At 37.6% G+C, this 13431-nt stretch overlaps 1 protein-coding gene across 1 annotated transcript in view; it reads left to right on the top strand.

The window, feature by feature from the left end:
• Positions 1 to 610: 610 nt before the first annotated feature.
• Positions 611 to 13431, top strand: part of KNTC1 (kinetochore associated 1) — a gene marked incomplete at both ends in the record, with an annotated part of 29886 nt that continues 17065 nt past the window's right edge. Inside the window, 30 exons of the mRNA XM_084216935.1 lie at positions 611 to 736; positions 869 to 989; positions 1361 to 1476; positions 1779 to 1851; positions 2408 to 2485; positions 2617 to 2651; positions 2877 to 2987; positions 3857 to 3950; positions 4366 to 4418; positions 4680 to 4792; positions 5157 to 5211; positions 5864 to 5962; positions 6344 to 6387; positions 6490 to 6555; positions 6639 to 6714; positions 6887 to 7012; positions 7106 to 7195; positions 7741 to 7806; positions 8192 to 8253; positions 8639 to 8750; positions 9467 to 9610; positions 9847 to 9903; positions 9986 to 10087; positions 10320 to 10436; positions 10928 to 11071; positions 11336 to 11434; positions 11873 to 11976; positions 12090 to 12195; positions 12566 to 12700; positions 13115 to 13234. Of these exons, the coding sequence (XP_084073061.1) occupies positions 611 to 736; positions 869 to 989; positions 1361 to 1476; positions 1779 to 1851; positions 2408 to 2485; positions 2617 to 2651; positions 2877 to 2987; positions 3857 to 3950; positions 4366 to 4418; positions 4680 to 4792; positions 5157 to 5211; positions 5864 to 5962; positions 6344 to 6387; positions 6490 to 6555; positions 6639 to 6714; positions 6887 to 7012; positions 7106 to 7195; positions 7741 to 7806; positions 8192 to 8253; positions 8639 to 8750; positions 9467 to 9610; positions 9847 to 9903; positions 9986 to 10087; positions 10320 to 10436; positions 10928 to 11071; positions 11336 to 11434; positions 11873 to 11976; positions 12090 to 12195; positions 12566 to 12700; positions 13115 to 13234 (2844 nt within the window). The remainder of the gene's footprint in view (positions 737 to 868; positions 990 to 1360; positions 1477 to 1778; positions 1852 to 2407; positions 2486 to 2616; positions 2652 to 2876; positions 2988 to 3856; positions 3951 to 4365; positions 4419 to 4679; positions 4793 to 5156; positions 5212 to 5863; positions 5963 to 6343; positions 6388 to 6489; positions 6556 to 6638; positions 6715 to 6886; positions 7013 to 7105; positions 7196 to 7740; positions 7807 to 8191; positions 8254 to 8638; positions 8751 to 9466; positions 9611 to 9846; positions 9904 to 9985; positions 10088 to 10319; positions 10437 to 10927; positions 11072 to 11335; positions 11435 to 11872; positions 11977 to 12089; positions 12196 to 12565; positions 12701 to 13114; positions 13235 to 13431) is intronic.

The raw sequence follows: 13431 nt of genomic DNA, 5'->3' as shown, positions 1-13431 counted from the left end.
ACGGGAGTGTCACCAGTGAGGGGATCCCCGAGGGCACGGGGGTGTTACCGGTGAGGGGATCGGGGTCCCTGAGGGCACGGGGGTGTCACCGGTGGAGGGGATGGGTGTCCCTGAGGGCACGGGGGTGTTACCGGTGAGGGGATCGGGGTCCCTGAGGGCACGGGAGTGTTACCGGTGAGGGGTCCCTCTGGAAATAGGGATGTCGCCGGCCAGTGAGGGATTGGGGTCCCTGTGGGCAGGGGTTCCCTGAGGGCCGGGCATGGGGGTCCCTGTGAGCAGGCGGTCCCTGTGGGCTGGGGTTTGTCACAGCACAGGGGATGAGGGTCCCTGAGGGCAGGGAATCTGTCCCTGTGAGCAGGGACGCTCACAGCATGATGGGGAGCGCTCTGGCATGAATTTAGTTGGTGAAATCTCTTCTCCCCAAGCTGCCTTCAGCCAGGCCGGCATCCACACTGCTCGCTTGGCTTTAAACGAGCTCTTTATCCTCACCAGGCTTCTTGTACACAGTGCCCCCATCCAGTGATAGAACGAATAACTTACCTGTAGCCACGGAACTTTGTAGAGCTGTCTGCTCTACAAGGTGTTCCTGAAATGTTTATCCCAGGCAAAGATGTGGAACGAGATCGAGCTCCTGCTGAACGAGGACACCGGGCAGCTCCCGGTGGGGCTGGGCCAGGAGTGTGGCACTGCCCTGTACCAGGTGGATACTCTGCTGCAAATCACATCTTCAGAGAAGGTACAACCCATCAAAGCTTTTGTCTTTAATTAATTTGCCTCTTTTTTTTTTTTTTTTTGGCTAATAATTACCTGGGCTCCTTTGCTGTGTTTTCTGGAGTGTTCCTGTGTGAAACAACCTTTCCCTTGCCAGGTCTCTGTGAACCCCCAGCTCCATGCATGCAGTGCCAGGGATGGCAGCATTGTCGTTGTGGACAGATCTGTGGCACTTCTGGACAGCACTGGGCTGTCTCTTCTGATGCACGTCCAGTTTGGTGAGTTCTTTCCTTTGGAATTCCACCTGGCAAGTGAAAACTGGCTTTTAAAATACCTAGGTTTGTACAGGAGAACATAGCAAGTGTCTGACTAGCCTGTAAAGGGAAGCATTATATCAAGTACCTAAGTAATAAAAAGGGATTTTGGCTTCTGAAGACAATTAACTATTTCAGTACAATTTTATTAGAATCCTTTCTAGGTTCTCACTGGATACCAAAACCGCTCCCTGTAGGCCTCTTCCCATATTTCATTTAGTCAGAAGAACTTGTTTTGAAGAAATCTGGGACACTCTGTTGTCCAATTCTTGTGTTAATATTTATTCATAAAACCCAAATCTTGATATCTGACATTTTGCCATGAAACTTTTCAGATACTAATGTGGATGTAGTGGGTATGTGTCAAGACAAACAATTCCTTGTGGTTGGTGAGAGAAGTGGCAGTTTACATCTTATCCACATCCCATCCAAACAAACCTTGCTAACAAAGGTACAGTAACTTTTCTATTTAATCTTGCTTAGAAGCTTTTGTTCTCAGACTTTCTTGAGGTTTTTTAAATCATTTTTCCGAATACCAAAGTATAACCATCCTTGCCTTTTTGACCACATTTTCTAACTAAACAGGTGAAATGGGCACTTCTGTTCCCTTGACTAATGAATAAGGAAAATCTATTTAGGAATGGCATGCATAAAGAAGAACCTTCATAAAAAAAGTTTAAAGTTTGAACTGATAATATTTCAATATTTTTAGTGAAATACAAAATAATAGTCTTAACGCTGTTTCTATTTTAGATTTTGGTTGAACAATCTTCAAGTGAAAAGACCTACTTAAATCTCTTTTTTGTTAAAGATAATGCAGATGCAGGTAAGAACTTGATGATTTTTTTTTTCTCCCCCTTTGTCTGAATTTTTGTGATTTTGTTCCCCTTTAGTAGCTCTCAGGGAAAGAGATTACAAAATAAGTAATACAGAAAAGCATAAAGAAAAATTAATTTTATGTACACAATGCAAAGCAAAGTTGTAGAAGATTCTTTATGTCATTAATTATTTTACAAATGCCACAGGAAACAAACATTTAGAACTCAATACCTTTTTCTTTTGATACTGTGCTAAACATATGAAAATGCTGAAAAAAGGAAGAATTCCTTCTCTTTTCTTCTGAGTTCAGTAGTTCTGTTCTATAAGCTCCCAGCCCTGTTCTGTCCCAACAGATTATTGTATTGTGTTGTATTGTATTGTATTATATTATATATTATTCTGCTCCTAGTTGGAAATGACAAAATTGTTGTTTAAAATAGTCTCATCTATTGGTCAGATGATTTTTTGGGGGTCAGTTATTTCACTGTCCTGTTTACAAGCAAGTCTTCTCTTTACTTGCTCTTGAATACTTCAGTTTGAAATGTTTCTGTTGGGTTTCTTAGGTGTTTATCACATGTTCATTCTCACAAGCAATGGATGCTTCTGCATTATGTGTGTCCCTCTTGGAAAAACACAGGAAGGTAGGAATAGCTACAGACCCCTTGGGATTTCATTGGAACAGGGAGACCTGTATTCAAAAACTTCCTTTGTGCCTTTTTAAAGTTTTGAAAAAGTTTATTTAACACTGATTTTATTTTTTTTTCATATCTAGCAATTGAGAAGATGGATATGGCTACAGCAAAGCAAGTAAGAAACCTGCAAAACTGGTAAAATTGTTAAAAGTGCAGGGTTTGTCACCAAACTTTGCTCTGTACATTCCATTGGCTATTTTCCAGTCCATGATTCCCCCTCATAGCTGTGATTGTTACTTTTTCTGTACATTTAGAAATGAGCAGAGGTTTTATCCACTGGTTCTATAAACAACTCTTTTTCTTCCCCATTTGTGGACGTCCCTTCTCTGCCACCCACAAGCTACAAGGACAGATAAAGACAACTTTCATTGCCACAGGAGAGCATCACAGCCTGGGCTGTCAGGATTTTATCATCATCAGCTCAGTGAACAAAATCCATCTGATAATTGGGGTAAGCACTAAGAACATGATCAGAACAATTTTCATGTGATCAGTGATGGCATTTTTGGATCTGCAACAAAATTTATCTCCAGAAATTTGTCTCTCTTCTTCAAGGAGCTCTTCAGCTTTTTGCACTCTTTTGCTTTTCATTTCCATCACTGTCAATTTAAAGGTTGTCACTTGTGCAGCCTGTCCATAGTTTTTCTCATAAGGAAATAACTGCTGTCATTTCCAAAATTACTTTGTTGTGATGGTTGAGGGGAAAATATTTTCACCCTGAGTTTCTGAGCTTAGTAAATCACTGGTGTGTACAGGCTGGATTGTTTATAGATGCTACCCTTGAGCTCACAGACAAAACCAAAGCTGCAAGAATCTTCCAATCAGCCTCTCGTTCAACAAGTCCTGCTAAAATAACAAGGTCTAATTCTACAAAACTTTTAAGCATGAATTAAGTACAGCAACTAATAAAGAAATTGAATATAGACTTTTTTTTGAAATGTAATTTGGGACTGCAAACAAGTTCTCTGAGTTGATTTTTTTGAAGGCTTTTGAATTCAATGGGATTTTCCTCAGTAGGCCCAGAGTAATTTCATTCAGCTTTTATGTTCTATGAGAAAGAAAAGTGGATATTTTGAAATGTTGTTTTTCAAAGAACCAAAAACTGCTGAGTGTAACAATCACTGTAACAAAGGCTGGTCTTGAAAGGAGAAGGGAAAAATATTAAATTAAAAATAAATAAATCAATTTTTTTTTCTGAGCATCAGTAGAGGAATAAAGTTAAATTTAGTTTTGCAGCTTTCCAAGTTAAAAATCAATGGTAGAAGCAGACATGTCAAATATCTCCTGTCTAACCTCAATTTACTTTGCCTCTCCTCACAGGGTAAAGGTGATTTTGTGCTCTCCAAATGGGAGGTGGACCCCATCAATGCCCTGGTGTCTGCTCAAAGTTTTGCTGATTCAAGTCTGATCCAAGGTAAAGAAGGTTTTATCTTTTTATAGACAAGTGTAGATTTCTTGTTTAATTGCAGAATGTACTAATTTTAGGTTATTTCATTGTTTTTGATAATTTAATTAAATTTCATTTTCATTGATTCCATTAATTTCATTTTTAATAATTTCACATGTACCAAATAGAACATTTTTGTAAAGGTACAGCCAAAATGTGGGCTTCAAAATTGCAGTTTAACTTAATTCACAATTCACTTTAAGCTAAACTTTGCACAGTCCTAGGAAGGGCTGATTTAACCCATGAGGTTAAACCACAAGGTTTCCAATACTTGGTTGTGTATTTGAATATTGGTTGTGTATTTGGTTGTGTATTTGTGTTTTGCTTCTGATACATATCTCAAGAAAAAGAATGAATTTATGTGAGCATTCATATTTTTTAGGTGCTGCAAAACTTCAAGTCCTTGACAATCAGCTGTTTGTTTTGGATACCGAGGTATGGATAATAATTTGGTTTAATCTTCACTGTACAATGTTTTTGAACCAGCTTATAAACATATTTTTTAAGGTTTAAAGTGAAGTTTCTTTAAAATGAAGGTACTTATATTTACTTATATCAAGAGCATCTTGATCTTCCTGTGTTTTTTTTTTTAATTCTACTCCTATTCATTATTTAAGCCAAGAAATGTAATATTTTGCTCAAAAACTGTCTTCTATGAGGAAAATATGAACTCATGTCTGATTTTTTTAAATCTAGAACATCTTAAGCACGTGGGATATTTATTCTCTCACTCTAATCTGGGATTGGCCTTTAATACATATTGAAGAATTTCTTCTCACTACTGAGTCAGATTCCTCTCAAGTCACGTGGTAAGTGAAGAATTATAGCACCAACCCTGAGGAGTGAAGAGTTGTCTGGTGCTGTGATTTCTATGAAATATCTCATTATTTTGGCCCAGATGCTGGTGCAAAACAGCATGTCCTTGTTAGAAATTCCTTTCCTTAAAAATTAAGAATAAACAGAATGTGTGAAAAAGTGTAACTACTGTTCTTAAGTGGGACAAAGTGCTAGAAACTATTCAGCTATATATTAAAATAAAATGGGATTTCTAAATGTTTTTGTTGTTATGGAATGCAAAATTTTCTAAAACACAGAAGCAAAAATATTTCACAGTTTTAACCTAAGATTCCTACAGCAAATTTTGCTTTCTTTTATCTCTTTCTCATTCATTAGGCAAGGGCTTGCCAATGTGAAACTGATTGTCATGACAATGCCAGATGACAAACAGGTAAAATCTCCTCATCTGTTCTGCTCCTTAATTGGGATGCAATTGCTCATAGGAAAAAAGGGGGAGAGTGATGGAGGTGGCAACAGAGAATTCTGAGGAGCTTAAATCCAAACTGAAATGTGGCCATTTACATCTCAGGGTGTAGCAAGTGAGGGCTGTTGGGATTCTTGTGGGGATGCCCAGGCCAAGCTGTCCCTGGTTGGGGTTTTTATGGATGGTTTGGGGTTTATTTGTTTGGTTTATTAAGGTAGGCAGACAAGGAAGAGCAGCAGAATGTATTATTGTCTTACATCCCTTCCCAGATTTCTTTAGAACAATATCTCTGCTGCCTTCAGCATCTACCCCCAGCTGCAGTAAGTGCAGTAAACTGAAATAAAATACCAGCATGAACATTATGCAATTCTAAAAATTAGATTAAACCTGTTGAATTATACATAATAGGCCTAGAGAGAGAAGAGAGGGAGGCAACCTCTGAACCTTCATTAAACTTCTTCAAACTGGAGATCTGCATTTCATAAAAGTCCTGCAAATACTGCCCTCTAATTCCATAAGAATTCAGAAATGATTCTGCAAAGATCACACTCTCACCACTGTAAGAGAAAAAAGCAATTCTGACTTCTTTGTTTGTTTTTTCCCTTTTTTTTTTTAATAGATGAGAAGCCTAATGGTTTTTGCATTGCCCACTATGCAGCAGCTCTATTCTCTGGAAGTGTCTCCTGTTTCTTCCCTTGTTCAAAGTGGGATTTGCACTGTAGGTTTTGATGATTTTTTATTTTTTTGTTCTTTGAAGAAATACAGTTGTCTTAATATGTGTAAATATTAAAGAGGGAAGTGAGTTGTTCTTGTTAGGTTAGAACCAATTTCTGCTAAAAACTATGCAGGATCCATACAAAGAAAGATTAAGTGATGCCCCCAAATGATAGAGAAAAATATCCTTTTATGAAGAAAACTGAACAATTTAAATTTAGTCTGAGGTCTCTTGCTATTTAATAGCACTGCCAGTGCTTCCTGCTGCTGTTACAGCTAAAAACTGAGGGAAGTGTTTTAAGTTCTCTTAGCATAGAAAGATGTTCTGGATTTATTTGGAATTCAATTCATTTCACCTGATGGTTTCTGTCATTGCACATTACAGGATACAATATACTTCTTGGAAGGAATTCATGAAAAGCATCAGATGTAAGACAAGATTTTGTTTGTAACTAGCTCATTATTATATAAAATTGGTAGATTACTTCCACATAGAGTTGATAAATTCACATAATTCCCTCTCATCCTCAGGCCCTCTGAAGACCCAGTTTCTATAGTTGTGATGAGAAGTTTAACTGAAGCCTTGCCAGAAAATAGGTACTGGTTTCTGTGAAAAACCATTGGTTTTTGGTTTTAAATCTGGACTTACATTGAAGTGGTTTCTTTTCTTTCCTCCCCAGACTGAGTCGTTTACTGCACAAACACAAATTCACTGAAGCAGAGAATTTTGCTCTTCAGTTTGGACTGGATGTTGAGGTGAGTTGTTCCTTCACGAGAAACACATTAGAGATTAATGAGTATAACTGCAATTATCAGAAGGTCCTTGCCCTATTGTCCAATAGAAAATATTAAAAATATTACAGATATTACCAAGTGGAATGTTACCTTATAAAACAACTCACCATACTTGTATTATTTTTTTGAACAGCTTGTATACAAAGTAAAAGCAAACACTATTTTAGAGAAACTGGCTTCAGCTTCTCTTGGGAGTTATGGCCAGGAAGCCTTGCTGAATCTTTGCAATGAAGCCAAAGAAAATTTGCAAAAAATTCAGGTTTGTTTATATTTCTACCCTCTCTCCCTACTAAAACAATTCAAATTATAAAGGATCTTGGAATTAATTTCACTTGTTTCCTCATGCCAACAGGACAGCCAGTTTGTTGTGAATTACTGCATCAATGCTCCATGGCCGCTCTATGAAACCACTCGAGAAATGCTGAATTATGCTAAAGTCAGAGTAAGAGCTTTATTTGTTTCTACTTCTTCTACTCTTCAACTTCTTTTCCACCCTTCTGTACAACTTGAGAGGGACACAGAGCAGTTACATTCATTCCAAAAGGCAAAAGTAAAGGCATTATAAATCCTGTAACCAAACATGAAGAAGCAGCAAGTCTTATTCCAGTCTCATTCTTGGTATTGCTCAAGGGCAAGAAAGAGCTCACAGTTTTATTTTTGTATCACAAAGCAAGCTTTAGTTTTGAGTAGCAGTTTTTTTAAGTACTTTTAAAATATTAATTTTCAAACTAAAGCTCAAAGTAGGTCACCTTTTTTGTTTTCTTTTAATCTTATCAAACAGAACCAGAGAGGTACACATGATCTGTCTGATCCTCCATCCATGCAGAAATCCAAGCAGATTAGACTGGATCAGGTTAGATCCACTCTAACATTGTAAAATCTTGATTTACAGGACTCCTGACTTCTTGCTCTTGTCTTTATTGCACTCACAGTCCTGTCTGGCATGTTCTGAGTTGTCAGCCAAACCCTTCCATGTCCTTTTTTCAGATCTTGAAGAAAGATAACAGAACCAATGCTCCACCATCTGATGGGGCTCCAGTATCCATAGCTGAGGTGAGGAGAAATTTTTTGGATCTACAGTATCATATAAACAATTGTAATGTAGAGTGTTACAAACTGTAAATTCAAATTATAACTTTAAACTACTGCTGAATTTTAAAAAAATCGAAACAAAATTAAATTTTATAGTATGAAAGAGAACCACAGTAATGACAAATTCAGAAATAAGCCATTCCTTCAGTCACAGAAAGGTTCTGCATTCAATTTATGGAGCATCTAAAACTGAATCTTTCTTAAAGTACATTTTGGAGTTTCATTTTGTTTCTTGTTTAGTCCTGTTGTAAACTGGCCTCACCTGCCTTCAGGGAGAATCAGTGCTCTAATCATGTAATGTAATTTGTTCAGTCAGATATTAACCTTAAATCTGCTCTGCATTCAGGTGTTGAGAGCTCAGGCAAGGCTTACAACATTCTATGAAGCTTTTGGACTGGAGAAATTCAGGTTTGTTTGTGCTTAAGATTTAAAGTAAATTTAGTTGTGTTTGTTAAGCCTGTACCACTGAAATTAAGATTATTTTTGTTTTTTAATATGAATTCATTGAACTGCAAGCTCTCAAGTTTTCCATCCTGTGCTGTGGAGAAGAGAGAATGCAGAGGTTGAGTCATCCTATATATTGAAAACATAAATTATCTATTGCACATCCACTTAAATAGTTGGGGTTTTTTGTTCAAGATGTGTAGGAGGGATTGTGATTTTATACAAACACAAAGTACCACTCCTGTTGTTCCTTACAACATCCAGCACCAGGTAGAAAGGTTTTCAAGTTCTCCCCCCAATTTCTTTGTTAATGACTTTTGACAAAGCTTCTCTTCCCCCTCACTTTTAGTGGCATTGCTTGGACAGAATTCCTGAATAATGAAGATGTGTTCAAGATTATTGTTTTTCAGCTGGAAGAAGGAAATTTGGCTTGTGCACAGTACCTCTGGCTTAGGCATCAGGTGAGGTGGCACAGACATCTCTGGAATTTATGGAGGGGGTTAAATCTCTTCAATTTTCCAGCCTAATTTCAAAGGAGCTGTTACAAAACAGCTCCTCAGAAAAGCAAAGGTCCATGGCAGCATCTCATCAAAAATGATTACCTGTTCACCTGGATGCTTAGGAGGCTGAACTTCTTATTGATTTAAGAATAAACTGCTATTTCTGTTGTCAGAATTCATATTTCTAAGTCATGGCAATTTGATTTATTCTGCAGTGCTTGTAATCTTCCACTCACTTTCTTGCAAGCACAGCTCTCAGAATTAAGTGGATGTTTGCTGCCTACCTCAAAATCCTTTAAAAATAATCACACAGATTCCTTACTCTGAATGACACTTTTAAGATAGTGTGTGTGTGTGGTTTTATTTTATTTTTTAGTGCAGGACTTTCAGTTCCATGTCTGTTGTTTTCTCAATAAGGCAGAACTATAGAACGAGTGTGAAAGTAATAGAACAGTGTCATTTGTAAAGAAATTCCTTCAATTGGGTCTTTTTTTGAGAAGACCAAGCTCTAGTTTTACTGAACAGAGCTATTTATTTAATTTCTGTCTATGACTACTGAGATTTTCTCTTTGTATTTGTGAAATTTACTGGCTCTTTCTATTAGTGAAACAGCTTTACAGAGTACCAGATGAAAATTTACTCCATGGATTTGTAATTGTTCTGGTCTAATATTTTAGGCTGATTTTGAAAGCTGCTTCGATGAGAAAATGCTGAAGGATTTGCTCAATGCCATCCATTTCACTGCTCCTTTGAAGGAACTTTGTGTGTGGCTTAAAAATTTTGTGATCCCCTTCTCAAGAAGGGTTGTGCCAGATGGACAGGTGAGACTGACTTAAGAACTGTAAATTGCCATTTTCTCACACTAAAATGATTTTACTGTCAAACCTCCAGACCTCTGAATGTCAGAAACTTGTTCCTCTGTCTTTCAAATGGATTCTTTTTCTTTTTCCTATGTTTCCCATTTATGTTTGAAATTATTTCTTTTGAAGGAAGTTTCTAATGGCAAATTTTGCTTTGATAATTAGCAAAACTCTACTTGTAACTGTATTTTTTCCAGAAAATATTGGCAAAATGGCTGGAACAAGCTGCTCGAAACCTTGAATTAACTGACAAGGTAAATCACACTGCAGAAACTTGGCCTATCTTGTATTTCTACATGTATCATATGGTTTGCTAATATCAATTATTTTGGACAGACAAACTGGCCTGAAAATGGACTGCAAGTGGCAGAGATTTTTTTTACAAGTAAGGATCAAGGTGAACTGGGAGTGACAGCTTTTGGCAAGTGGACTCCTTTGGTAAGGAACGTAACGAATACAAGAATTAGCTCCTAAGAAACTTCAAACAGGTGCTGTGTGCTAGAGCTGGAGTGGAGGATAATTAGGTGACAGGTGGGTTTGGTGAAGATTGACTTAATTCCATGAAAGGAAAGAATTCCAATTTTCTTCTGTTTAAGGTTTTTTAAAAAAGTAGATGACAGCCTCTCAATGGTCTTGTCTCCTAACATTGCACTTCTCAACACTTTTTCAGAGGTGTGGTGACTGTGAAGAGATACAGAGGTTAAAGAAGCTGGTAAATGATTTACAAGAATTGAGAAATCTGTACAGAAAATACAACTGCAGGCTGGCATTCTGTGATTTTGAAAAGGTAACAGTGCAGACACTTGAAAAAGTGCTTTTCAGGTTCTCCTGAAAAGGAGAAGAATCTTATAGCATGTAATTTAAAGTTAGACAAAAGAAATCCTGATGGATGTTGGTTAAATTTTCATTCATAAGCTGCTGAGACTATTTGAGAAGTTGTTACAACTTTCTTTCGACTCAGGTTATAAATATAACCTAAGACACTGTGAGAAGCTGTGGCTCAAACTCTGTGGTTTGCAGGTTATTACAGATCATCTACTGTGAAACAAGGATTGGAACAGAGAAATTGAAAGTACAACTGAACAAGAAAAGCTTTGTGAATGAAAGGGTTTATTTGAGCTAAAGAGGGATTCTTTAAAGATTCTAAATCTTTAAAGATTCTAAACTTTCAGTTGATTTCAGTGGCCTCTGGATGTTGGATTATGTATCAGAGATGAAAATGTTCTTGCACTGACAGGAGTGATGTTCTAACATGGTCTTTTCCCACTTGCTGCCCAGGAAAATGCAACCACTATTGTGTTTCGCATGCTTGATAAAATTTTGGCACCAGAGCTTGTCCCATCAATTTTGGAGAAGTTTATAAAACCTTATCTGTGTGAACACAACCTACAAAAAGATGAGCTTCTTCTGCAGTATGTCAAGGTATCCATATTTTCTTCCTCTTGAAGAAAGCTATTTCAACATCAGGAAGCAGCAACCAAGTCTGATGAATGTTTGAATTTACAACTGAATTTTAGGTCCGGCTTTTAGATTAATCCTATTCCTGTCAATGAACTTAATGATAGTTAATATTTCAGTTATGAAACAATCCCTTAATGCCCAGAAAGCTTCACACTTTTGTTCATATTATGAGATACTGCTATCTTTTCTGATTTCAAGTGTTCTGATCACCTTTATCAAACACAGGATTTGCTGGAGCGCTGTCGGACACGATCCATTTCAGTGTTTGAAACTGCCTGGGAGGCCAAGGCAGTGGCTGTCATTGCCTGCATCTCTGACACTGATGTAAGTATGTTTCATGAAAGGCATCAAGTGACTCCAGCAGATCAGTTCAGAGCAAATAATGATTTTTACATCCTGCTCTGAGTACATTTTTAATGAGTGCCATGAGGAGGAAATTGTATGTTATGATGTTATCTTCTTACTCTGTTTTAGTCATCTCCCCTGTGATATTTTTTGAGGATATAATTGTAGCTGGGCTGTCATCACATGGAAAATCCACCAGTTTTAATATGTATGGAACCACAGTGGTGTAAATGACTGCAAGCATTTCCTAATTGAACTTGACAATCATATGATGACAATAAATGCCCTTTATGCAAGTGATGATTGGGCAAGGAAATAAAATACTTGCCTAAAGGAATCAGTCACACATGAACAATATTTCAAGGGATTACTTTGAAACTTCTTTTGCAAAGTGAGCTGTTTGTGTCCCTCTTGCAGCTGAAATTTGATGCAGTCCTGCAGATCATGCATGGAGCTGTGGTGCCATGGAGTGCAGCAGTGGAGCAGCTGGTCAGACAGCACCTGGAAATGAATCATGTCAAGTAAGCAGCATCCACAGGCTACCCTTGGCTGGGGAAACACTGTGTGTCTGATGTGGTGTGATGGTTAAATCCCATAGCTGGGAGTAACAAATGATGGCTGAATTTGTTCCCAGAGTGAAGCTACTGCAGGAAAGTTACAGACTGATGGAGATGAAGAAGCTTTTGAGAGCCTATGGGATAAGAGATACCAATCTTTTAAAGGACAAGCAGATGATAATGGTAAGTTACCAAGAGTTCAGATTTCTCCAAAGGTCACAGTGAACAGCACTTGGTGATTTTTATTTTTTTTTTATCATTTGGATTGGTTTTTTAACATCTCCCCTTCATTAGAAGACATGAATATTTCTGGAGAAATTCCTCAATATCGCCAGACAAATTTTCAGAGTTCCCAGGCTAATTCAGTCCCCAAGCCCTGTTTTCTCCCAGTTACACTTCAGTCAGCTTTTCTCTAGATAAAAGTTTTAAGCTTCCAGGTAACTTGCTTGATACAAACTGAACAATTCCATTGCTAAAGTAGTTTGTATAAACTAATTCCTTTGTTATCCTTTACATCCACAAACTAAAGTCTATTTCTGTTTTCTTCTTACAGAGGCTTGTGAGATACATTCTCAAACAAGATACCCCTACTTGCCTGGAGGATGCCTTAAAAATTGTGGAAGCCTACCTGCTGCCCACTGGGGAAGTCTATTTCCTGAGGATGATGGATCTGATTGACAAAGGAAGGGTAGGGAAATATTTCATGGAATTTACAGACCCTGAGGCCTCTTGGCAAAACAGAGACAAATTGTATTGCTGAAATCTTACAAGCAGTTTGCATAAGTATTTTTAGTTCAAATTATTAATTTGACACCTCACTGCCTTAGCAGCAGTGTTTAGCATTGAAAATGAGTTCTTTGTCAGAGCTTTCTCCTTCTTTTGTGGCAGACTAGGGTGAAAGTTGTGACCTGCAATACACACAGATGAGTTTGGAATTGAAGTCTCTACATATTTTCATGTATTGTTATTTACCCTCATGGCCACTGTGCAGCCATTGCATCAGAACAAGAATGTACACATAACTCAGCTTTTCCAAATGCAAATGCCCTTTCCTTTTTAATATTTCTGTTCTAATTTTGTTTGTTTCTTTTTCTCCCTTCAGGGAGAGGAATCTCTGACTTTGTTAAAATCTCTGCCTCTTGCTAAGGCTGAGGAAGTTGCAGAGAGATTGACTCTGTGGGGAAGACTGGTGTTACAGAACAAAGCAGATGATCCTGAAGAGGTACCAAAGCTCATCACCACACAGTGTGCACACAAGTTATTCTGAAAAGGGAGAGGTGTGGGCATTTCCTGTGAGAACTGACAGACTGTGCAGTAAACACATATTACAGCTATAAAATATTTACTGTTCTCTAAAGAATATGTAAAATAACTTTCTGTTCCTTTAGTTGTGCCTTAGACTTGGTAGTTGTTGCTTAA

This window comes from Fringilla coelebs (assembly GCF_963513975.1).
Source record: "Fringilla coelebs genome assembly, chromosome: 17".
Taxonomy (NCBI): domain Eukaryota; kingdom Metazoa; phylum Chordata; class Aves; order Passeriformes; family Fringillidae; genus Fringilla; species Fringilla coelebs.
The sequence above is the reverse complement of the archived record's forward strand: the minus strand, read 5'-3'. Positions and strand labels throughout refer to the sequence as shown.